Source organism: Nannospalax galili, unplaced genomic scaffold, assembly GCF_000622305.1.
Source record: "Nannospalax galili isolate Female #2095 unplaced genomic scaffold, S.galili_v1.0 scaffold962, whole genome shotgun sequence".
Lineage (NCBI taxonomy): Eukaryota > Metazoa > Chordata > Mammalia > Rodentia > Spalacidae > Nannospalax > Nannospalax galili.
The window spans coordinates 1,851,562-1,878,450 of record NW_008348537.1 but is presented as its reverse complement, the minus strand read 5'-3'; the positions used below and the strand labels follow the sequence as shown (position 1 = coordinate 1,878,450).

Sequence of the window (26,889 nt, the reverse complement as noted above, 5' to 3'; positions counted from 1 at the left end):
TTCCTTCTTTTCTTTCTTTCTCTCTCCTTCCTTCCTTCCTTCCTTCCTTCCTTCCCTTTCTTTCTTTCTTTCTTTCTTTCTTTCTTTCTTTCTTTCTTTCTTTCTTTCTTTCTTTCTATCTTTCCTTTATGTGTGTACATATGTGCTCTGGTATGCATGTAGAGGTCAGAGGATAGCTTGTGGGAGTTGGTTCCCTTCTTCTGCATGTAGGTCCTGGGGATGGAACTCAAGTTGTCAAGCTTGGTAGCAGGCACCTTTACCTGAAGTCATCTCACCAGTTCTGTATTAATTTTCTATCACTACTGTAACAATTATCATAAATGCTATGGCTTAAGGATTAAAAACTTACTCTTTCACAGTTCAGGAGGTCAGAATCCAGGCTGAATTCAGGTGCCTGCAGGGCAGGTCCCTTCTGTAAGGTTATAAGGAGAGTCTTTTTTTTTTCTTTTGTCTTGTTCAATTATTAATAATTATTAACATTCATTTGCTGATGGCAGCATCACTTTGGGACCTACTCTATTGTTACATTTTCTTTTCACGTGTGTATATGTGTATGTGTGTACTTGTTTGTGTGCATGTGCATGTGGAGGCCAGAGGACAACCTAGGTATTTCCAGGAGCTGTTCACTTTGTTTTAAGAGATGGCATCTACTGATTAGACTAGACCTGCTGGTCAGTAAGCCCCAGTGACCCACATGTCCCTGTCTCCCTTGCTGGGATTGCAAGCACATGTCACCGTGCCAGGCCTTTTTAGTTTGGATTTAGCTGGGCCCTCACCCCTCCACGGCAAGCACTTTTTTGACTGAGCTATCTCCTCAGCCCCTATAGTTATGTTTTCTTCTCTCACTCTGATTCTAAAGCTTGCCTCTTGTAAGGACCCTGTGATTACACTGGACTCACACAGATAATCCAAGATAATCTCCCCATCCAAAGACCCTTAACTAAATCACATCTGAAAACTCCCTGTTGCCATGAAAGGTAATATACTTACAGCTTCTAGGGATTAGGGTGTGCATTCTTTGTGGGGTGCAGGGAGGGTAGTCTTCCTACTACACTCTTCATTCAACAAATAGTTATTGAGCAATTAATAATGTTGTGAATTGTGTTGGGCTCTGGGGAAATAGGAAATCACACAGTCAGACTATCTGCTCTTATGGAATTTATACTCTAATGGGAGGCACAGACATTAGATAATAATATTAAAATTATTTAATACATCTGCAATAAGTGATAGAAGGGTGGAACCAAAGAATAGAGAGCTATCTTACAGGACCTTGAAGCAAATGACTTTTGAGCTGAGCTCTGAAGTAGATGACTCGTCACAGGAGAGGAGGCCAAGAACAGTCATTAAAGCTTTAAAGTGCAAGACATCGTTCAGAACCGTTCAAATTCATTAAGGTCATTAGCTTTCTTGAGCTGAGACGGAAAATCATATTCTTAAAAGAGTGATAATTGCCATTTCTGAAATTCTCAAGAAGATGCAAGAAAGAAAGTTTTTATTTCTTGAACATCATATAAGCACTACCCTTGGATTTGTTTGAGTTCCTCCATTTGTCAAGGATAACTTAACATTTGCACCATTATTGTTTTCCTTTCAAGATTCTTAACATTTCCTTGGTTTAATGGCCCCCAAAGAAGTCTTCAAGGAGGTCTAAATAGATAAATTCTTTAACATTTCAAATATGGATTAAGTAATATAGCTTGGCTTCTCTGGCAAGATCATTTGAATTGCACTGGGGAAAGACTAAACTCAAATCCAAATAGTGTTTCATGATCTGTTCTGCAAGCATTTTTTATACCTCAAATATTTTGGAAGCAATTTAATTTAGTGGCCTTTGGTATTTCTGTGACAATTTATTGTCTAATAGCCATCTGAGTCATGAGGCAGCAAATATATGAGCATAGAGGGCATCTAATTTTAATTATTGCATGTTTAATTATGAGAAAAGGTGAATATCTACCTGTAGGTTTTTGATTCTCTGATTTTTCCTTCCAATGAACGAACTGTTTGTGGCCCTTAGCCGTGGTTTGCTTACTGATTTTTTTAAGAGTTCTTCAAATCACACAGAAAATAATTCTTTGTGTGGCATATTACACAAACACATTTTCTAAAGTTTGCCATTTGTCTTTCGGCTTTATGTGTATGGCAGATATATTAATATTTTCCTTTATGTGTATGGCAGATGTATTAATAATTTCCTTTCTGACTTGTTTTTTTTATTTACTTTTAAAAAATATTTTATTTATTATGTTTATTTTATGTGTATGTGTGTATTGCCTGCATGTAGGTAAATGCACCAGTGTCATGCAATGCCCGCAGAGGATAAAAGAGAATGTCTGATCCCCTGGAACTGGAGTTACAGATAGTTGTTAGCTGCCATGTGGGTGCTGGGATTCGAACCTGGGTCTTCTGCAAGAACAGTCAGTGTTCTTAACCACTACGCTATCTCTCCAGCCCCCTTTCTGACTTGTGTATCACAAATTATGTGTAAAATTGCTCAGTTTTTCTTTGTTTATGGATGGTCCCATTCTTTTTGATTCAACCTTTGGCTTGTGTGGAATTTGTTTTGGTGTTACGAGCAAATAACTATCTAGCTTTCCTCACCCCATGTCTAGTCTTTAGTCCTATGTATTAATTCAGTAGCCCACTGTTTATTACTGATTAAAATGTTATTTTAATAAAAAGCAAGAATATCTCAAATGCATCTGGGTTTATTTCTGGATACTGTATTCTGTTTCATTTTAAGCTGATTTTCTCTTTCTAAATGCTATATTCCTTTGTCATTTATTTCATTGTTCAAATTTCCTCAGATGTTTAAACAGGAACTTTAAAAACATTCTCAATTTAAAAAGCTCTTCAACCACAATCTTCTTGATATTTCCTCATGTCCAAAAGTAGGAAAATGGGAGCAGGCCTGTGATAGTATGGAGGGTTTTGAGGGTATATGTATGCCAGAGTCTTGGTCCAGTTCACATGGTTGTTATTACCTTTTGCTTTTTAGCCTCTAACGTGTACCTGTCATATAGTAATAGCTTAGGAAATGTGTTCTAGGAGAATAAAACATGACTATCTATGCCCTGAAGCCTGTCAGTTTTCCCTAAAACCTTTTTGATTAGTGTCATTTCTGGTCTCAGTAGCCAAAGATCTGGTCATCTTTTAGACATAGCTACAGGTTTAATTAATGAAGTAAACTAACAAACTTTACTAAGTCTTATAGAATATTAAGGTGTCAATAATGTTCCAAAGTTATAGGTTATTCTTTCTTTTGTTTTCTGAAACAACATTGGATTTTCTAATGTTTTACCAAGTCATATTTCATGATCAACTGACAATGAAGAAGGAAATTTCCAGGGCTAGAGCAATGAGTCAGCAGTTTAGAACACTTGCTGTTCTTCCAGAGGTCCCAGGTTTCATTCATAGCACCCACATGGTGGCTAACAACCACCTGTAACTCCAGTTCCAGGTGATCCACCACCCTCTCGTGGTGTTTATGGGGCATTGCACACATGTGGTGCACTTACATACATGCAGGCAAAACACCCATACACATAAATAAAAACAATAAATTAAATACCTTAAAAGAAGGAAATTTCCTAATGAGAAACACTGCTGGTCACACAGGAAGCCTTTTCTGATTTAATAATTTGTGTTTTCAGCACTTGGTCATGTAAGACAATCCTACTCAGGTGCTATACATAGTTAAGGTAGAGCAAACACAATCCAGGGAGGTTCACTGAACACCAGACAGCACAGAGAAACTTAGTTTGCTGTTTTAGCTATCATTTTGCTAGGATTATGCATGGCAGAAGTCATGCAGGCTCCAGTGTAGATCCTGATGAGAGAAGCAATTCCCTTTCTGTGACACAGAGATTCTGTTAAGCTGAGAATATTTAAATCATTTTTCTCCCTCTGTACTTGTTACAAAAGGGTAAGTCATAATTACAGTACTGAGAGGACAAATGCAAACTTTAGTGATCTGTGTCTTGGAAAATAAGCACGAGCTAAGAAATTTACACAGCTACACACATACACACACACACACACACACACACACCAAAACTGTTCTCAGAATCAGATACTAGTTTTCTTGATTAAGAGCATGGAGCAGTTGCTGGCTACTAGAGAGTATTTGGTTCTAAACAGCAGGAGAGGACACTCTAGTCCTCTTGTAAATTTCATATTTTGATTTAAGGATTCATTTCTTCAGCCACATCTACTTGATTCCAGGAGCTACGGTGGTTCTGAGAATATGACTTCATAAACTTCTTACTTGGGAGCAGGGCTTCTATGCATCTAAGCTATCACAGCAGGGAAATAACTAGGAATGCATTCCCAGGCCATAGCTATAGCCTTACCCAGAAAGGCTTACTGGGAAGGGCAGGATGGATGCTCATAATGAATCTTCTGGGAGCTTGGCAGGAGGAAGGCCCAAGCAAGATGTCTCCTGGTCTGGAGTCTACGACAAAGAAGGAAGTGTACTGGGAGTACACTAGCAAGTTGGCAAAGAATGCAGAAAAAAAGACCTTTAGAAAGGCAGGAAATTTATATTTTGTAGGTGGTACTTGGTTCAAATGCTAGTCCATTTATTCAATATACATTTATAAGGCATCTTTAGTGTGCCACGCAGTGGAGGCAGACAGCTGGGCAGACGTTGTCCCAGCCTTACAATCTCAGAGTCCAACATTTGGCATTTAGGAAACTGAGAAACCCAGCAATAGACTTGAACGAATCCATCACGAATGCAGTGGAAATCAAGAAATAGTTGGGGAGAAAGGATGATGAGGGTAAGTGAAAATAGGATTTTGGATGTCTGGAAGGTTAACAGATGAAAAAGAAAAGGCCGTTAGCAAAAAAGACAGTGCTTTCAGGCTTGTCCAAAGAAATTTCAATCAAGTATAACAGTCCTCACTTTCAGTGCTCAGCAAAAGCTTTGTAGAAGTGCATATCCCCCACCCCCACAGGCACTCAGGTGAATTCAAGGTAGAAACACGAGGCTCCATGCTATGGCCCCATAGTTACTTCTGAAACCTACTTCCCATTCTAATGTCAGCTGAACATTTAGAATTCTGGAATATTCCACTGAGGCCAGAGTAATCCTTACAAGGAAGCAAACATACATTTTTTATGTTTTTTTTTTTTTTTATGTACTGCCCTTCATATCTGATCTTTCATTCAACAAACCTTATTAAGATGCCTACTATATCTCAGCTCTGGGAATAAGAATGTGAGAAGGAAGACATAGTCCTGCCCTCGAATATTGAAAGATTGAGATGGTTCTGTGAGGGAGATGGATAGGAGATCTTTTTCAGACATTGTGTCTGAGAGGGCTTGTATAAAGATGGAGTACTTCAACACAGAGCTGCAGGAAGGGGTGCTATGTTAGCTGGGAGCTAGGAGACTGGTAAGCAGAGGCCCAGACCCAGGTGCTAAGGCAGGCAAGGTGTTGTGTGCTGGGCCAATTCTTACTGTCCTTGAATATTCAAGGCCTCCAGTGAGAGAGCTTAGTAGGTTGCATTCCTGCTCCCCCAGGGAGAGCCCAGCCCTCCTCTGTAGCTTCTGTTCCTCCTTGGAAAACTCTGTGAGAACACTTGTCTCTTCCCCACCATTTATCCCCTGCCATTGCCATCTCTATTGCCTGCCACATTTGCCAGAAAACTGCATAATTCATTCTACACAAATAATTTCTGACTGCAAAAAGGAAAATAATTATTCTCTAGGAGCTAAGGGACTTTAGAAGAGTCTTTTAGCTCCCTAAATGTTTAGTTTAAGAGATAACTTACAAGCATACCTGGTTGTTGGCATGTGGCAAGGTCTCAAGAAATGTTCCTTGAAGCATGACTAATTGAACAAATGGCCATGTGGACTAACTGGTTCTGAGAAAGTTTGGAAACTGGTGTAAGATGGTTGGAAATGAAGTCTTTCAGTATATTTCCTTAAAACTAAGCCAAAGCTGCCTCTGACCCTGAGCAGCAGCTCTCTAAGTGTGTGGCCTGAAGCTGTGCTAAACACTGGCAGGCTCTTGCCCTGGGTTGAGTTCACCTTCTATTCACCACTCATGAGCCACAACTGTAAAATATGTTTGGTAATTAATACCTGCCTGTTTGACTCCATGAAACTTGGTTAAAATTGGAGCTATAAGTATGAATTCAAATATACACACATGAAAGACAGGAACAGAGACACCTGTAGGTGTGTGTGTGTGTGTGTGTGTGTGTGTGTGTGTGTGTGCATGCATCGCTCCTTAGCACGCTCTAAGAAGCAACGGCCTTCCAGTAGCAGTGAGCACTCTTGGTGTCCTGATGGCTTCTAAATACCATTGTCCAATAAAAGGAACCAATGTTTCTTGGGGAGAATAGCTGATTCAAGGATTGGGGTAGAAAAAATTTACAACATGACAAGGTACGCCTGCCTTATCTGATAGTGCCAGAAAAAGGCAGTTCTTATAAGAAAAATGGAAGCATATTAAAAGGTCACAGGTGCCAACCCAAAGAGTTCCTAATGGTGGCACAACTAGAGAAGCTGAGCAATAAAACAAGTAATCTAGATTTAGACTATAACCCAAAGTATAAAATGCACATACATCAGTTCACACTTATAAATTGTTTACTAAATAACTACATGGAGGAGAGAGATGCTTCTTTCCAGAAAAAAATCCAAATATAACAGTTGCTCTTGCTTCCAGAAGGTGGGGCTTGGTCCTCCCTGGTCCCCCTTAGTGAAGTTTGGACTTACTTCTAAAATAACAGAATATAAGGAAAGGGGAATGACTGTATAGTGGGAAAACCTAACCAAAAGTACCTTACCCAAGTGGTGCAGGCTGACCTCACAGCTTGTCATGGGCATATGTACCCCTAATAAGATGTGTGAAGAAAGGCATTTTCCATCTGACATGTTTTTCCAAAAACCTATAACCCTGTCTATCAAGAGAAAAGCATCAAACATATCCCAATTTGCTTGAGAGGTACATGTCACAAATGTCTCAAAACTGTCAAGGCTATGAAAAGCAGGGAAAGACCAAGAAGCTGTCACAGGCCAGAGGTTACTATGGAGACAGGACAACTAAATGCAGTGTGTGTCAGGGGTAGAAAACTGGTGAAATCTTTAATCAAGCCTGACATTCAGCTACTAATCATGCACATAAAATAGTAATGCGGTTTTCTTTAGTTTTGACTAAGTGATAATGTATCACTGGGGAGACAACTCGGGTGAGGGATATATTCTTTATAGTATTCTGCCAACTTTTTATAAATCCTAAATTGTTACTGGTAATTTTGGGGAGCCCCTCCTGGGATGCCACATATTACCAGGGAAACTGGGATACACTCTAAGGGTTCTAAGTCTTGTTAATAAAATAATTTGAGAACTGACTCAGAAGGAAGCTTGAGGATAATTTTATTAGTTTAAAGGAAAAACCCAGGACAAGCAAGCTGTAAATCTTGGCAGCTGCCCCAGAGGAGAAAGATGAAGAGGAAGAGAGAAAGTCATGGCTTTTGAGTTAGGTGTGAAAATTAGCAACAATACGGCAAAGGGTTCCGGGACTTCAGAGAAAGAGTAAAGAAGCCCAGGATTTCAGAGAAAGAGTAGAGAAGCCCAGGGTATGTGGGAACCATGCTCAGAGTGTGACAAGTATCCAAAAGAAGGAAAAAGATAAAAAAGAAGAAATATGAAAAGCTCCAAGTTTTCTGAATAATTCAGCGAAGCAGGCATTCTTAACCCAGCCCCATGACTGGCTCCCTAATTGATGCACAAGGGGTGGGGTTTCTGGTATGGAAAAGTACATTATCTCATTAGAGAGATAATTATTCCTCCAATTGCTTTGCCTCAGCTTAAGATGAATCAGCCTTCCTCAGACATGGTCTCTTAGCCAGGTGATTGATAGGCCCAACTCTTAGGACTAACTCTTAAGTTTTAGGCAGCTTGGAATGTTAAATCTCTACCCAGACAAAAGGAAAAAAGCGTTCCCTCAATAGGCCTCCACAGAGCCCTGATCAAGGCTACTGTAACAAAATTACTGAAACCAAGCATTTATTAGGAAAAACAGGATTTGCTGAAGATTAGATGATAACAATCCAGTGAAAGCATGGCATGAGCCACAGGCTAAGCACAGCACTGTGAACTGAAGGGTACTGTCACCCACACAGGACAAAGAAAGAGTGAGAAGCACATTCTAGAAAGCATTCCACTTCCTGTCCTGACTGTAGCCCCAAGCCTGTACTACCTAAGACTTTGCATTAGATGAGATGTCAGATATTTTTATAGTAAATTCCTGTGGTCAACTTTTATTTTCTGACCACACAAAAATCTGTCATGTGTCATTGTCATCTAATTAGAGTACAAACTCACTCCTTCCCACACCTATTTATGTCACCTTCCTGGAAACCAGATCCCAGAGGAACTCCCTATGTGCCACATACTTCTACCCTCTCAACACCAGAGAGCTTCTGGCTCCTAAGAAACTGGATTCACCATGGGAAAAGCTGCTTCAAAGCCTGACAGCCTCCTAAGATAGTAGTTTTGCCTCAAAGTCTGACTGCCACCTAAGACTGCAGCTCTCCCTCCAGGCAGATTGGGTGGCCTGAAGGCCCCAGAGAAATGAGAAGGACCTAGCTTCACAGAGCAAGTATATTTGAACATAATTTTCTTCTAATGTGGATTGGAGTAGGGTGAAGTCAGCCTTGAATGTATCTTTGGGATGCTGTTAAATACAGAAGGTTCCTCTGTTGCAGCTATAGCTGGAACAGGGTCTGCTTAATATGCACAGTCTGCTGGGAATTTCTGGGCTGTCAGATCTGAGGGTGGGATGGGAAGAGGGCAGGCAAGCCAAAATTCCATTTCAATTTGAAAATTATCTACTGGAATTGTGCTTTTTACACTTGGGTACTACAGCACTGGTCGTTCTCTTGTTTTGTATGTGAAGGAGAGGAGGAACGATAAAACATACCCACGTCCCCATGGGTGGAAGCACAGACCATCTTGGTGGTCTTGGTAATGCAGCCCTACACACTTTTCCTCTCTACTTCCCAATCCCTTCACCCTTTCTTCGCTACCCTCCTCTCCCTATGCTTACATCCTAATACGGAAATCTACATGACTTTACTATCTTAGTCTATGAAATGTAGACAGTTCCAACTTCATAGGTTAACTGGATTAATACATATGAAACATTTACAGTAGCCATTAGTGCATGGTAAATACCAGGAGTTATTTTATGATGATGGTTGAGAGGAGAATTTTATTGAAAGAATTAGGAATTATTTCACAGAGAAGGTGGCAGTTGAGATGAGCTTGCAGTGTATACACTACCCCCACCCTATTCAACATCCTAACTTAGTCTCACTATCTTAAAAAACTCACGGAACTTCCATGAGCCTGCAGTGGACAAAGTTGTATAACACAAAGCCCATTTCACAATTTAGCACAGGGGGAGTGGGCAGGTTAAACTGGGAAGATAAGGAAGGGAAATGTGGTATACAAACTAACCCCAGACAGTATAAAAGTCAGGAATGTTGTTTAAAATAAGTTAAAGGTGAGCATTTTGTGACTGTGTGAATAGCTGTGGGTATAATGTATTTATAACATGCTATTTGTGACTCTCATTGAAACCAAAATCACTTGCTGTTGTGATTTAGATCAGAAATGTCCTCAAAGGCTTGTGAGTTGGAGGCTTTGTTCTCACAGAAGTGGCAGAGAGGGAAATTTGGGAAGTGCTTGAATTCTCATCAGTGGATCAATCTGTTGATGGGCTCATATATTGATGGGCTATTGGACAGTGAAGGAAACTCATGAGATGGGATCCAATTAAGGGAAATGGGTCTTTGGGGTATATAACTTCCTCCTGGTCACTTTCTCTGTACCTCTTTGGTTGTCACCATGAAGTGGGCTGCTTTGGTCCTCCTATACCTCTGGGTCTTGATGTCTTGCCTGTGAACACAGTCAAGTCACAGGCTAACACTTCTGAGACTTGAAACCCAAGCAAACCGTTTCTCATTTAATTTCCTTCTGTGAGGCATTTTGTCACAGTGATGAAAAGCTGGCTAACATGCTTGCCTTGCTACACAGAGACACAATGCATCTTTGCAATGTCAAGTAGTGATTATGATGAGACAATATTCACATGGCATTTGAACGCAGGAAATTTTTTTCCACTTAAAATGAACTCTTCTAGAAACCAGTGGCGTCTACAGCTTCTTCAGAGAAATTATGGGAAATTTAATTGGTACTTAGTCAATGACAAATGAAGCATGAAACATGGACCTTGGGCATTTGGATTCATTTTTTTTTCTGCTCAAGGAGACAGATTTAGAATATTTAATAACGTGTGTGTGTGTGCAGCATGTGCAGCTGCGTGTGCATGCATGTATGTGGAAGCCAGAGGTCACCCATAGGTGTTGTTCTTCAGGTGCTATCCACCTTGTTTCTTAAAAAAATTATTTGTTATTTTAATTTTATGTGTATGAGTGTATTGTCTGCATGTGTGTAAGTGAACCTGTGTTATGAAATGCCCGTGGAGGTCAAAATAGGGTGTCGAATCCCTTGGAACTGGAGTTACAAATAGCTGTTAGCCATCATGTGGGTGCTGGGGACTGAGCTCAGGTCCTCTGCAAGCAGTCAGTGTTCTTAACCACTGAGTTATCTGTCCAACCCCACGTTGTATTTTTGAGGCAGGGTCTCTCACTAGCCTGGAACTCACTGATCCTGCTAGACTGCCTGACCAGTGAACTCTAGGAATTCACTTGTCACTGCCTCCCCAGAGCTGAGATTATAAGTGTGTGTTGCCATGCCTAGCAATGCCCACGGAGGACAGAAGAGGCCATCGGATCCTCTGGAACTGGAGCTACGGACAGTTGCTAGCTGCCATGTGGGTGCTGGGATTCGAATCTGGGTCTTCTGCGAGAACAACCAGTGTTCTTAACCACTGAGCCATCTCTCCAGCCCCATAACATAATTTTTTAATGAGACACTTGTGAAAATCAGTATTTTGAGGTATAACTAGGTTTAACATTATACTCTGATGTACAGTGTGAGGAGGGAATTGTGTCAACACTTTCAGCCATATCTGATTGCAATCCTGTTAAAAATTGACCTAAATGATATAATATAGGATTCTCTAAACAGCTATCTCTGAGTAGTCTCGATATTGACATCTTATTTATCATTTTAGTAATACTTTCTATGTTCTATAAATATCTATGTATTGTAGATAGTGTGCTAAGCATGTTATATGTATTAACTCACTTCACATAACAAAGCTATGAGGGAGATGTTTTATTATACCCATTTTATGGGTAAGGACAAGGAAGCACAGATGAAAGTAAGCAGCTTCCCAGGTTTTCTATGGTATGGAATTTTTAGTGCTGATGCCAAGAATGTTCTGGGAAATTTAGGATGCATTGATTGCCCTGTAGGAGTGGCTCACTTGGTTTTTTTGAGAGGTAAAGAGAGATTTAAATCCTTTCTTTCCTTGTCTGGCCAGCTTTCCTGTCTAACACCAGCCCTGATCAAAATTACTATCCACAGCAGTTGAGCAGCACAGACATTCTTTGCATGGGAGAAGGGACCCAGGATGAAGCAAGACATTATTATTTTACAGGAAGTAATTGAAAATATCTTGAACCGATAAACACTTTCACAAAGTGGCAGGACACAAAATGAATGCATAAAAATCAGCAGCTACTGTATATACCAATGATGAATACACTGAAAAAGAAATCAGTGAAATAACCATATTCACAGTAGCCATCCAAATAAAATACAATAAAATACCTGAGAATAAACAGGAACAAGAAAATGAAAGACCTCTGCAACAAAAACTCTTAAGACATTGAAATAAAAAATGGAGGGAGATACTAAAAGATGGAAAAGATCCCCATGTTCATGGATTGGAAGAATCAATGTTGTAAAAATGATCATCCTACCATTGAATATATACATATTCAATGTAATCTTAATCAAGATCCCACAAATGTTCTTTTTTTTTTTTTTTTTTTTTTTTTTTAACGGGGCTCTCCCCTTACTCTTTTTTTTTTTTTATTTTTTTTTTTTTTTTTTTTTTTTTGAGACAGGGTCTCCCTGTAGTCTCAGTTGGCTTGAAATTTGCTATGTAGATCAGGCTGGCCAGGGTCACACAGAGATCCTACCTCTGCCTCCTGAGTGAATGCTGGGGATTAAAGGTGTTCACAACCACACCTGGCCTCACAAACATTTAGCCATAAAAATTCATCTTAAAATTTACATGGAAGTAGAAAAGACTGAGGATACCAAAGTCATCCTGAAAAAAAGAATACTGTTAGAGGCACCACCATACCTGACTTCAAGTTATACTACAGAGCCATAGCAATAAAAACAAAGCATGGCATTGGCAAAAATAATCCATAGATTAATGGAATAGAATAGTGGACCCACACATAAGTCCACACAACTATAGATATGTAATTTTTTTTTACAAAGGGTAAAAAAAAATAGATCCTGGAGAACAGATCTCATCTTCAACAACCTGGACATCAACACGTAGAAGAATGTATCTTGATCCCTCTGCCTTACCCTGCACAAAACTCAACTTCAAATGGATCAAAGACCTCAGTGTAAGATCTGATATCCTGGCATTGCTGGAGGAAGAGGTAGAGAGGACACTTCAACATATATGTGCAGGGAAGGATTTTCAGTATAGGACTCTGGTAGCACAGGAAGTAAGACCAACAATTGACAAATAGGATCTCATGAAACAAAAAAGCTTCTGTACAGCCAAAGAAAACTGTTGAGTGAGAGGCAGCCCATAGAATGGGAGAAAGTAATGCCAACTATGCTTCTGATAGAGCATTAGTAACTAGAATATACAGAGAACTAAAAAATATAAACTTCAAGAAAACAAATAATTCAATTGAAAATATGGTATCAACCAGGGTGTGATGGTGCATACCTTTAATCCAGCATGCTGGAGGCAGAAGCAGCGGAAGCAGGTGGATCTTTGTGAGACTAAGGCCAGCCTGGTCTCCATGGAGAGTACCAGGCCAGCTTAAACCCTGTCTCAAAACAAAACAAAGCAAAAAGAGTGTGGAACTAAACAGTTCTCAAAAGAATTACCAAAGGCCTAGGAAAGATTTTTAAAGTGCTCAACATCTTTAGTCATGAGGAACATGCAGATTAAAACTACTTTAAGATTTCATCTCACCCAGTCAGAATGGCTACTATGAAGGATACAAATGGTAACAGATGAAGGGAATGACAGCTGTGGGGAAAGGGGAAATCATACACTCTTGGTAGGAGTGTAAGCTAGTGCATCCACTTTGGAAATCAGTCTAGGGGTTCCTGGAAAAAAAAATCTAGAAATAGATCTATTATATGATCCAGCTATACCTCTCCTGAATATGTACTCCAAGAACTTCATATTCTACTAGTGGCATCTGCACATCTATGCTCACTACAGCTCTATTCACATGAGCTAAGAAATAGAATCACCCTGGATTGTCCATCAACTAATGAATGGATATTGAAAATGTGGCACATATACGCAATGGCATTTTATTCAACCATAAAGAAAAATAAAACTTAGAGGAAAGCAGATAGAACTGGAAAAAATTACACTGAGATAACCCAGGCCCAGAAAGACAAACACAGCACATTATCTCTCATATGAGGTTCCTAGCCTCAACTCTTTAGTTTTGTTTGTTTAATCTGGAGAATCACCAGAAGCCATGAAACCAGAAAGGGGAAAGTGGGGTGAGGTTCCGTAATGGAGGAGAGATAGATCCCATGAGGATGGAGGTGGGGAATAGGGAGAGAGAACAGTTCTAACAGGGAGATGGGTAGAGGGATGACAGGAGTTGGGGGACAGAGGAAAGAGGTTTAATCAGAACACAGAGAGTATAAGAAAAATCACTTGGAAATTCATTATTTTGTAACCTAGTTTAAAAACCAAAAAGAGGGACAGGGAGGTGGCTCAGTGGGTAAAGTTACTAGACAATGTTATTCTAGGTGTAATGAGTCACTAAACAAAAATCTCAATGCCCAGTGTGAGATACCTCCATAGGAGTTGTTAGTCAGCGAGAGCCCCCCCCCCCACGCCAAGGCCTCCAAAACAGTACAGACCCTTGTCATTCTTCTGGTTGCCCACCAGAAGGCGTTAAGGCCCTATTGCTGAAGACACTACACCTTGAATGCAAGCTATAAAGAAATCAAACTGGATCTGAGCCAGAAGTTTCTTTTGCTTGCTAGCTTTCAAGAGTGCCAGATGGAGCCATACAGACTCTTAGAAGAGTAATGCATTAGCAATATTCCCCAGATGTGAATTCTATAGCTACTATATTCATATGCCAGGATAGATGCATCCATTGGTGACACGACTGTTACGGGGTAACCAACCACTTCCTGATTGGATTTGATGCCTACCCCACAAGAGGAAATCCATGCCTAGTACTGTAAATTCAATCTGGAAGTCATGACTGAGGAGCTCTTAGGCTCTAAGGGGCAACCCAATACTCTGCTTAGTTGACTTGACATAGCACAAAGCCACCTTCTAACAACTATGTTTATACCCACAAACAAAAGTTGCTCTCAACCTTAATCAGAGAAGCTTCTCCTTCCAGGGAATGGAAGTGAATTCAGAGACTCATGGATGCACAAGAGACTGAGAATAAGAATGCTTGAAGGTTCAGCTCCAAACGAGGCATTTATACCAACCACTTAAGACTTGGGGAACATTGCAGAGGATGGGGCAGAAAGAATGTAAGAGCTGGAAGATAGGAAGCCCTCTTCTAAGCACAATATGGGCATGGCAATCATGAACTCAACAGCTACACCTGCTGGCACTGCACCCACACAAGTTGTAGCAACCACCTATAGATGGGGCAGGAGCTCACAAGAGCCCTACCAATTACTGTTACACTATTGGCAACTAACAGATTCTGGGAGAAGGGAGGCATTTTATTCAGGCTCTAATGTGTAGTTCCAAATCCTTGGTCACACAGATGGCCCTAGTTAAACTCCATGGGACACAAAGCGAAACAAAAAGTCATGAACACAGGGAAGAGATTTGTAGGGAAGAAAGGGGAATGACATAGGTAGAAGGGAAATAAAAGAGAGGAGAGACTAACCAGAATCCATTTATATACATGCATGAAATTGTGAAATAAAATTTACTAAAGAGCAAAATGAAGCAATATCTTCTCTTCAGGCCCCAAATCACTGAGTAAATGAAACTGAACCTCCCTTGTAATGTTTCCAAAGGTCCCAAATGCTATTAGAAACTGATATTCAGAGAGGAACCCACTCACCTGGGGAAGAGGGTAGAGATGGCACTGTGATTGGCCAGCATCCTGCTTACAAAACTCCAGAGCATGACACACCACGTCGGCATTCATATGTACATCAAGTCTGGAGGGAAACGGAGCAAAGCAAAAGCTACTGAGATCTCTCAGGCATTAGGAAATAGAAGCTATACCAAAGACAGCTAAATCCCCAGAAAGGATTCTGATTCCTTCAATTCAACACAACCTGGCTTTGGAGCTCCGTCCATTGCAGCTGCTAGATCATCATGATTTCTTGCCATGTTGCTCTCCTGCCTTTAACGTAAGGTTCTGCGGGCAGGAGGAAGCACACAGTCCCTGAGCTATGAGTCAGCCTTTCAGGAGAGTGCTACAATTCTTTTCAGGAGAAACCACAAAACGATTGAGAAAAGAAAAAGAGAAAATGGTATAATTCAATGGGAATAATATTGTAAAGTTTACTAGGCCTAATAGCAAAAAGAAAATAAAAATAGTATATAGTTTTACAGACTTAAAATTATTTCTTTAGATATAATCCAAATCACCTCTCTCCTTTAAAGTAAACATATTTCTTATTCTTTTTTTTAAACTGCATATTTTCATGAACGCTACTTGTATTTAACCACTTCAGACACCACATCTCTTTTTCTGATAGCTTCTATTTTATTTTTCTTTTGTAGCATTCAAAAAAGAGTAAATAAGGCAAATTTATAAAGCTTTCTCTATGTTGCTGCTGAAGCTACATAACTTATCCACCCTTACTAGTTTTCCTAAAGAAATGTTAAACTCCTAAGGATATAAATATTTGACTAGGGAAATGGTTCACAGGGTAAAGCACTTGCCATGTAAGTGTGAGGACTGGAATTTGTATGCCCAGAATCCATGTAAAAGCCAAATAGTAATTGGAAAAGAAGAGATCAAATTATCCCTTTTGCAGATGATATGATATTATAACTGAGATGCCAAAAATTTCCACCAGACAACTCCTAGAAATTATTAACATGTTCAGTAAAGTGGCAGGTTACAAAATTAACCTACAAAAGTCTATAGCCTCTCTATATACCAATAACAAGCAACAATAGGAAGAGCATATGGAAAGACTCCCCTTCACAATAGCTGCAAAAAAATAAAATCTCAGAATAAACCTGACCAAAGACATTAAAGAGCTCTACAATGGAAATTTTAAATCTTGAAAGAAATTGAAGAAGACACCAGAAGATGAAAGGACCTCCCATGCTCATGGATTGGAAGAATTAATATTGTGCTCTACAAGGAAAATTTTAACTCTTTAAAGAAAGAAATTGAGGAAGACATCAGAAGATGGAAGGATCTCCCATTCTCATGGATTGGAAGAATTAATATTGTGAAAATGACCATCCTACCAAAAGTCATTTACAGATTCAACACAATGCCAATCAAAATCCCCATGACATTTTTCTTATTCTTAAGGAAGAAAATACAACAGAATTGATTTGTTTCTTTTCCAAAGGATGCTGTAAGGACAGGGCTCTTTTCCCCAAGAAACTGGCTACTTTTCTTTGGGGTCTTTTTTGCCCTAACTGCCTGGCCAATTCCTACCTCCTATTCTTATCACACCATCCTCTGAAGAGGTTACCCAACTTGCAGATAGGGAATCAGGCCACAGACCGCTCTGGCTTCTTCCATCCTGAACAGGGATGCAGGGTGAGGCAATTGGGGTGCCCCTTCAGTCGGTCTATCTAAAAGACTCCCAAATTGCATAACTCTTGTCTCTAAGGGGAAAAGAAAGTCCTTGAATCATGAATAGGAGATGTGAAGGAGAAGTAAAGGCAAGAGTAATTAGCATAACAAGTTCTAGACAGGGAACTAGAAAAAAGTCAGAACAGGGCAATTTTCAAATGTTCCTATGAGAGTACATTGGACTTTCTTGACAAGGGCTTCCCAAAGCATCCCTCTATTGGGTTTTCCCTCATTTTTCTTTTGTCTTCCAAGATTGGACTCTAGCGTGGTGGATTCAGAATTTGCTTTCAGGTACTTTGATAGCTGTTGGAGTGGTTAGAATCAGTGTCCGTTCCCGCTCAGAGGCTTCTAGATAGGGGGAGAAAACAAATTTTGGCCATCATTTTAGAACAAGAGTGGGTTGTCTCTCTTAGCTATAGGTGAGCACTACAGTGTTGAAGACCAAGATTTGAAGTATTATATCTGAGCAGCACTTTCTGATTAGAAACAAAATCATCAGTGAGCATGAAGGTATTTCAATCTTCTGTAGCTATATCATTGGCTGTTACATATCTGTTTAGGTTGTTTATGTCATTTTGATTAAATTTTGATAGGTCATACATATCTAGGAATTTATTCATTTCATTGCTATTGTAAATACAGCAGTGATAAGCATGAAGGTACAAATATGTATGTGATAGGATGTGCAGTCCTTTGGGGATACACCCCAGAACGGTATAGGTGGGTCACAGGATAAGCCCATTTTTATATTTTTGAGGAACCTTTGTACTGATTTCTGTAGTGCCAAGGCCAGGCATTGTGATACTTCTGGTAGTATTCTTTCTGCTTAGGACTGCTTTGCTTTGGCTATCTTTTAACTTTTGTGTTTCCTCTTCAATTTTAATATTTTTATAGTACTGTAATGATGTCACTGGAATTCTGATGGAAATTGCATTGAATCTGTAGATTACTTTTGGAAGAATAGTTATTTTCAAAATAGTAATTCTGCTACTCACTTTGTATGCTGTATCTTGCAACTGTGTTGATGATGTCTTTCAGATCTAAAAGTTTTCCAGTGGAGTCAGTGGGGTCTTTTAAGGATCATGCCATTTGAAAATAAGGCTGGTTTAATTTCTTCCTTTCTAATTTTTATTGCTTCTATATCTTTCACTGTCTTAGTGCTTTAGCTCAGACACCAAGTACTGTACTGAATAGGAGTGGTGAGAGCAGGCACCTTGGTCTTGCTCTAGGAAATGCTCTGTTTTTCTCCATTTAACACAATGTTGGTTCAAGCTTTGTCATATATAGCCTTTATTATGTTGAGGTATGTTCTATTCATAATTTCTAATTTCTGTTCTATGTTCTATTTCTAATTTCTTCAGGACTTTTATCATGAAGGCATATTGAACTCTGTCAAATGGCTTTTCTGCGTCTAGGGAGAGAATACTGTAATTTCTGTCCTTAAGTCTATTAATATGGCATATTACGTTTATTGATTTTCATATGTTGATCCAACCTTACATCTCTGGAATGAAACCAACTTGGTGATGATGTGTGCATCATCCTTATAATGTGCTCTTCAATTTAGTTGGCAAATGTTTTGTTGAGACTTTCTGCCATTTGCAATTTCATTGAGGAAAATGATGCATAGTTTTGTTGTCTTTATCTGGTTTTGGAATCAAGGTAATGCTGTCTTCATAGACTGAACCTGTAGCATTCTTTTCCTTTCCTTTCCTTTCCTTTCCTTTCCTTTCCTTTCCTTTCTTTCTTTTCCTTTCCCCTTTCCTTTCCTCTTTCCTTTCCTTTCCTTTCCTTTCCTTTCCTTTCCTTTCCTTTCCTTTCTATTTTAGTGAACATTTAGAGAACTTTTTGTATTAGATGTTCCTTAAATGTGATAAAATTCAACAGTGAATCTGTCCAGTCCTAAGCTTTTTTTTTTTTGGTGGGGAGACTTACTAAATGCCTCAATCTCATTGCTTATTATGCATTGGCTTAAATTACATATATATTTTTGGATTTGATGTTTAATCTTTTTGAAGAATCAGATCTTTGAATAGGTCTATGTACTGCCTTTTAGTCTATATTTCATTAATTTATTCCCCATATATTCTTTCTTGCTATCTGCTGAATTTGGATTTTGCTTCTTTTCATTTTTCTAGAGCCTTGAGGTACATCATTAGATTTTTTGAGACCTTTATGATTTTTAAAAAATGTAAACACTTTTAGATACATACTTTCCTCTTAGAATTCCTGGACTGCATTCCAGACGTTCTGATAGGCTCTGCATTCATTTTCATTTAATTCTAGGAATTTAAAAAATTCCTCCCTATTTTTTTTTCAGTGAACCATTGTTCATTTAAAACTGTGTTGTTCAGTCTTCAGGTATTTGTGTGTTTTCTGAAGGTTCCTCTTGCTATTGATTTTCAGTTTTGTTCCACTGTGATCTGATTAAGATTCAGGGAATTATTTCAATCATTTCGTATGCCTCAGGGTTTGCTTTGTGGCATGTGATGTGATCAACTTTACCGAAGATTCTACATGCCCATGAGAAGAATGTATATCCCTATCCATTGCATGGCATGTCCTGTGGAAACTATTAAATGTAGTTAATCTGTGGTATGCTTTAGCTCTAAAGTTTTTTTTTCTGATTTTTAGTTTGGATATCTGTAGATGTGAGAGTGGGATGCTGAAGTCTCCAGGCACTGTGTCAGGACCCATGTGACCTTTTATACCTTTTAGTGTTATCTCCTCTGACTAGCTTTGGTTTGCAGTCTCCTTTATCAGACGTCAGACTCCTAGGCCGGCTTCTTTGTAGCTTCCATTTGTTTGGTAGGTTGCTTTTTATCCTTTGACTCTCAAATTTTTTTTAATATAATGATGCTTCTTATTTTTAATTTTTACAGTTTTTGTACAATATAATTTAATGGTATTTAGATCCCTCCCCTATCTGCACCTCCCTTTATTGCCCCCTCTCCCAATTTAATGCCCTCTATAGGTACATATGTCAACTCTAAGCCTTATTATAAGGCTTTTGTATGTCCATCTTAGTTAACTGAGTTTCATGGAGACAAATGATAGTTGGATCTTCTTGTTGAATCCAGTCAGCCTGCATTTGGTAATTCGTGTGTTAACGCCATTTACATTCAAGGTTATTATTAAGAAGAATTTGCTATTATTGATCATTTTTTTGTTCTCAACCTCCTAAGGCCACCAAAAAATTCTTCATTTTTAGTATTATTTTGCATGTATGTTTATCCACTTGAGTGTGTGCATCCTTCTGTGTGGAGGCCAGAGGATGACATCAGATGTCCTCCTTGGCCCTTCTCCACCTGATTTTTTTAAATTGTTTTAATTGAATTTTTGTGTATTTCATACAGAATGTCTCAAACAATCTTAATCATCTTTATACCCCTGTCCCCACTGGCACCCTTTCATAGCTCCCCCTCTGGAACCCACATACTCTGTCATCTGTGTTAAGGCTTAGTGTGTCAACTCAGTGTCCCCAGCCATTCCCCAGTGCAAGTCCATCCACTGAGGTCTAGTCAGCCTCTCTAGAGTCCCTTGTTTTAGGAAGATGAGCTCTTCATCACCTAGAAGCAATCAGTTTCCAATATTTCTTCAGCTAAGATTGGGGTATGCTGTTCATTTCCCCAGTTCTATGCTGGGTTTTTGTGTGCCTGAGTTTACATGGTGTATTCTGACACCATTGCCATAGAATCATATGAGCAGGGTCACAGGAGCATGTAGGAATTTGTTTTTATATGGTCATGTACCTCCTCCCTGGCTCTTACAATCTTTTTACCTCCTCTTCCTCGATGGTCCCTGAGCTCTGGGTGGGTGAAGTTTAATACAGTCATCCTGTCCAAGGACCAGCATTCTGAAGACTCTTAATCTCTATGTTTTGGCCATTTGTGACCTTTTGTGTTGCTGGACCTCTGTTGTATGAGGGAGTTTCATTAATGAGAATTGAGAGATTCATTAGTGCCTTTTTCTTTATCCCTGTTCTATGTTCCATGAGCCTTAGGTGTAGAGGTTGCATTGTAGATGTGTCGTTTAGGCCTGGGCAATTCATAGACAATGTCTATATGTGACCAGTTGTGATACTTGGTAATAGTCTCCAACTGGTGCAAAATAAGCTTCTTTTGTGACTGGGATGTTTGTCTGTAAATATAAGGATACATATTTTGTACATGGTAAGAAATTACATTAGTCTAGGGGTATAAAAGTCTTGGGGTTTTCTCTAAGATCTATGACCACTCCAGCCATGTGTATTTGGTTATGTGCCACACTTAAGTTTCCTCCCATTGAGTGGGCTTTTAGTCCAATTAGGTAGTTTTTGATTGGCTCCAAGATAAAAGTGCTACTACTGCACCAATGTCGCATGCTGTGCTGGCCTGTGATGTGGTTATTTGGTCTTGAAGCTGGTGTTGGATCATCCGTTGTTGTTTTCCTTTGGTACCTTTATAGCACTCTCTACAGCTATGAGATCTGGCCTTCAGGAAAAGTAGTTTCAGGTTAGTTCCAGCTCTATTTCTCCAAATCCTGTGTCTGAAGTATGTTCTGTAGGGTCTTAGCTTCAAGTTATGGGAGGCTACCAAGGGCTGTGGCAATAGCCTGTGTAATTTGGGGAGTCTCTTGGACCTCTGGAGCCAACAACTCACAAAGGTTTTCTCCTATCTGGCACTGTTTCTTGTTATGTAGCCTTTAGCTATACAAATGGACTCATGTAGAGATTCTGTATGTATAATTTGTCATGAGGTTGTTGGACTAATTTGATTCCCTCTGGTTTTTTAAAACTAGCTAGGCATTATTTATCTCGCCCCCCCCCCCGTCTAACCCTTCTGCCATGGTTTCCCCATTTAAAGTGCCCCCATTTTCCCCATTTCTCCCTTGATAATACCAGTCCACCTCTCTTGAGCTCCTTCTTTCCCTTTAACCCCAAGATTCCCTGTATAACCCTCCCTCCTCCCTCTCATTTAAATAGCCCCATTTTTATCAATTTTTCCCTTAGTAACACCTGTCTCCTACTATTCTTTTCTTTCAGGTTTTCTTTCCCTTTACCTCCATGGTTTCTTTTCATTATTCTGGTTCCTGCAGTTACATCTGAGCACACACTCACATATGAGAATTTGGTGCTAGTATCCACATATAAGGGAGAACATACATTCTTGTTGGTGGTGGTTTTTTTTGTGGGGGGGGGGCTCTGCATTACTTCACTTAGTGTAACAGTTTCTAGTTCCATCCATTTACCTACAAATTTCATGATTTTCTTTCTTTACTGCTGAGTAGAACTCTATTGTGTAAATGTACCACATTTTCATTATTCACATACCAGTTGAGGGACACCTAGGTTGCTTCCATCTCTTAGCTATTGTGAGAAGAGCAGCAACAAACATGGATGTACAAGTGCAATAGGATGAATCCTTTGTGTATATACCAAGGAGAGGTAAAACCGGGTCAAATAGTAAGTTCAGTTTTAGCTTTTTGAGAGTTCTCCACACTGCTTTTCATATGGGTTTCACGAGTTTGCAATCCCATCAACAGTGGATGAGTGTTTCCTTTTCCTCACATCCTCTCCAACATTTGGTATCATTTGTTCTCTTGATCTTAGCCAGTCTGACAGGGGTAAGATGAAATTTTAAAGTGGTTTTAATTTTCATTTCCCTGATTATTAACAATGTTGAACACCTTTTAAGATGTTTCTTAGCTATCTTTCTTTCTTCTTTTGAGAACTCTCTGTTCAGATTCTTAGCCCATCTTTTAAATGGGTTACTTGGTTTCTTGATTCTTTGTTTTTTTTAGTTCTTTATATATTCTGGATGTTAAACCTCTGTCAGATGTCTCGCTGGTGAAGATTTTCTCCCATTCCGTGGGTTTTCTCTTCACTTCTTTGGTTGCTTTTTTTTTTTTTTTTGATGTACAGAAGATTTATGAGGTCCCACTTGTTGATTCTTGACCTTAATTCCTGAGTAATTGATGTCCAATTTAGAAAATTCTTTCCTACACCAATGTTTTCACAGCGCCCGGGTCTGAGGAAGCAACTCCCTGCAGTTTCACTGTTGTCAGTGAACAAAGGCTGCTTTTCCAGATTCACACCTGCCAGTCTTCACTGCTCACCACAACCCACCTGGGCCCCGCTGACCTCACCACATGGACCGTGGTGCCTTGTGCATTCCTACTCAGATAAACTACTCACAGATCCAGTGATGGTCAGGGGAGGGCTGTGCATATGTGCATGTTTGTGGAGGTCAAACTTGCGTGTGGAGGTCAGAGGTCAAACTTGGGTGTCATTCAGTAAACCTGGAGCTCAAGAAGGCAGGGCTGGCTGTGCAGGAAGACCCAAAGATCCACCTGTCTCTCTCTCTCTCCCCAGCACTGAGGTTACAGGCATACATCTGGCTTTTATGTAGGTGGTAGGGATAAGAATTCATGTTTGACAGTGGGCATTTACTGATTGTACCATCTTCCCAGCCCCCACTCTTATTATTCTTCATTTACTCTTTAGCACTTAAAATTATTTTTTTGGATTTCTGTATCCCACCTTACATTGCCCATCTGTTCTTGTATGCCTTACATTTTTCCTTTAGAACTCTGAAAGTATTAATTATATTTGTTTCAAATTACTTTTGTGATCAGAACATCCTGCCATGAATAATTTGGATGTATGTTATATCTCTTCAAACTTTGTTTTGTCCTTTTTAGCTGGTCTTGTAATTTTTTTTTTTCTTGGTAGACAGACATGATGTCTGGGTACAAGAGCTTCGGAGACAGTGTGGGTTGGGGGTTGTGTGGAAAGTCTACCTTACTCCAATGATTAAGTTTCACTCTTTTAGTGACTCTTCATTACTGTGAACTTCACAGTGATTTTTTTTTTTTAATCTCTTCTTTCACATGGGCCCAGTATGACTAGAGCTGGCTGAGGTTGGATTATCACCTTTCCCTAGGTTAGTGAGGCCTTGATAAAACCCCAAGAAGTTAGGTTATGGTTTCTAGTTTCTACTTAGACTTCTCTAGGAAGAACAGAATGCTCTTGTGTATTTTGGAATAGTCCCCACCATCTTCAGAGGCATTAGGGGATTTTTAAAAAAATTCCAGTTACTGTGATGAGAATCAGCTAACCTCCTGGAGGTAGAACTCACTGAAGTGTGATTATCATCCTGTTGATACTGCCCCTGGAGTTTTTATGCTCAGACTGGAACATAACTTCCAGCATGTGTTCAGGTACAGTAGCAGGTCAGTCTTCTCCAGTATCAGCTTCGGTGGTAGGTTCTGTTCCGGGAAGTTGTCATATTCTGCATCCATCTGTTTCTCTTGACCTTGGAGGCAGTTACTTGCCCAGTGACCTCATTTCTCTTTTAGGTCGTAGAAGCATTGTTGATTTCTCAGTTGTCCACTTCGTTTTGTAATTAGAATGAAGTAGTGACTTTCACTCCATACACATGAAATCCATCCCTTATTAAATCACTTCCTTATACTACTTTTAGAGAGGTAGACAGGAGTGAAGCATGCTGGCATGGAGGCTTCATACATCTGTCAGACAACTGGCTTGTTCAGTTAGGATCACTGCAGAATGGTGTTGATGATGGTAGTCATTATCACTACAAATCTCAAGAAGAGAGCCGGGAATTCCAGGTGGGCAAGACAGCAGAGCCTACAGAATGGATGAGGGTCAGGACCATTTTCACTTGAAAATACTGAAATACAGACTTTTGACAATAGTTTCAAAAGACATTTTATGTATTAATGACAACAAAGAGATAAGCCAATAGAACAGAAAGATCTTCTACACTCTGTTTAATATTCTATGTCATTTCTGGATGATCTTACAGTATTATGGGTTTAATCATTTCTTTCTGTCTTTGACAGAGTTGTACTACACTGCCTTGCCTGGTTGGAATTTGCTTTGTAGACCAGACTGGCCTTCGGTTCATGGAGGCCTGCCTGCCTCTGCCTTCTAGGAGTTGGGATTATAGAAGAGAGTTACTATACCTGATGTGGGTCTGACAATTTATATAATTATATTTTGTGAAGAATACAGTTATAATACTTTGTGTTTTTGATGTCAAGAAAAACCATTAATTACATTTAAGTTGTACCACAATTGTTATAATTCTTGCTTTTCAGTTTCTTACAAAAAATGTTGGTTCTTCTTGATCTTAGAGAGCCATTAGGCTTGTGTCACAGGCATTTGTGATTGACAGGTAAATATCAATAACTACCAGGAAGCACTGAGCAGAGCCAGGTTTTCCATTGAGAACAATGGAGGTCAGGACCAGACAGGGGGACCTCATAGATGGACACTGGCTAGAACCAGACTGTTCCTTTCCTGCATGTCATGGTCTGAATGTTTGTCACCCCAAAAGTTATGTGCTGAAACCGTCTTCATGAAGCAGCATCAAGAGTTGGGGCCTTTGGGAGGGCTCTGCGTTCATGAATGGGATCAGTGCCTCTTTAGAAGAGTTTATTTGAGCTTACAGTTCCAGAGGAATTACAGTCTGTCTAGGTGGGGAGGCTTGGTGGCAGGGTGGCTGGAGGAGGAGCAGCAGAAGCTAAGCTCACATATCATCACACAGGCACAGGAAGCAAGAGAGAGCAACTGGAGATCTGACACGGCTTAAGAACTCTCTAAGCCCACCCCCAGTGATGTGCTTCCTCCAGGATAGCCACATCTTCTAAAACCTCCCAAAACAGCCCCACCATGTGGGGACAAAATGTCCAAATACTTGGAGCCTATGGGGGACATTTTCATTCAAACCATCACATTCTACTCCTTGGCCCCCATAGGCTCATGACCATATAAAAATGCAAAATGCATTTAGTCCAACTTTAAAAGTCCCCATAATCATTAGCAGTCTCAATACTATTCAAAAGTCCACAATCCAAAGTCTGTTCTGAGACTCAGGTAAATCTGAACTTTAAGCCTCTATAAAATCAAAAAATTACATACTCCCAACATACAGTAGAACCGAATACACATTACCATTCCAAAAGAGAGGACTGGAGGGATAGTAAGGAAATACTGGACCAAAACAAGACCGAAAACCAGCAGGGCAAACACCAAATCCAGTATCTCCATGACCAACTTCTGGGACTTTACTTCCGAAGGCCTTAGATTGCTCAGCCTCTCTAGCTTTGCTGCATGCAACACACATCTCTCTCTTGTGCTGGTACCCCTCCCTGTATGCAGGTCTTCTTGGCAGATGCCTCACAGCTCTGGCATCATGAACATCTTCTTGGGATCTCCACTGCCAACCAGGCTTCACCTTCACAGCTTCATGCAATGGCCTATCAGGGCCTTCTCTATGCAGGAGAACCCCTGGTACATGCTGCCTGTCCTCCAAGGCTCTCTGAAACCAAGGAGGTAGAATGATGACCCCTTCACTCTTTCATGCCTCTAAAGCCAGCACCAGGTGAATGATAATGTCAAGTTTGACTGCAAGTTTGGGATGGACTCCAGCCTGCTTTATCCTTTATCAATTTAGAAGCTTTTCTCTTCAGTGGTCCCTGCAGCATCTTCCTTTCACAAGCTGGAGGCTTAACTGGGTGTGGTCTTGCCCTGGAGGCGTTCTTGCCATTGTTTAAGTTTGAATCTCTAGGGCCCTCCTTAATCACTTTAATCTTAATCACTTTAATCTCTTTATCAATGGGATCCTCTCCACCACATGCCAGGGCTCCAACATTTATCTTCCTGGTGCTCTTTTTCAACCCAAACTCTGTATTTCTTTCTGCCCCATTTGCTCTTTTTCACTGTCGATCTGTATAATATTTACCATTAATAGCCATGCCACCATTTCACCATTAGGCTGTCTTGAAATTTCTTCTGCCAGAGAAATTAGTCCATTGCTTTCCAACTTAGCCTCAGGCAAGCTTTTTGGTGGAGGGCAGACTCCAGCCAGACTCGTTGCCAAAATATCCCAAGTGCTGCTCAAAT

General features: G+C 39.9%; 1 protein-coding gene across 1 annotated transcript in view; it reads right to left on the bottom strand.

Moving 5' to 3' along the window:
* Positions 1–26,889, bottom strand: part of Aoah (acyloxyacyl hydrolase) — a 255,067-nt gene that overhangs the window by 176,321 nt on the left and 51,857 nt on the right. The window contains exon 4 of the mRNA XM_008845432.3: positions 15,270–15,369. Coding sequence (XP_008843654.1) covers positions 15,270–15,369 — 100 coding nt within the window. The remainder of the gene's footprint in view (positions 1–15,269; positions 15,370–26,889) is intronic.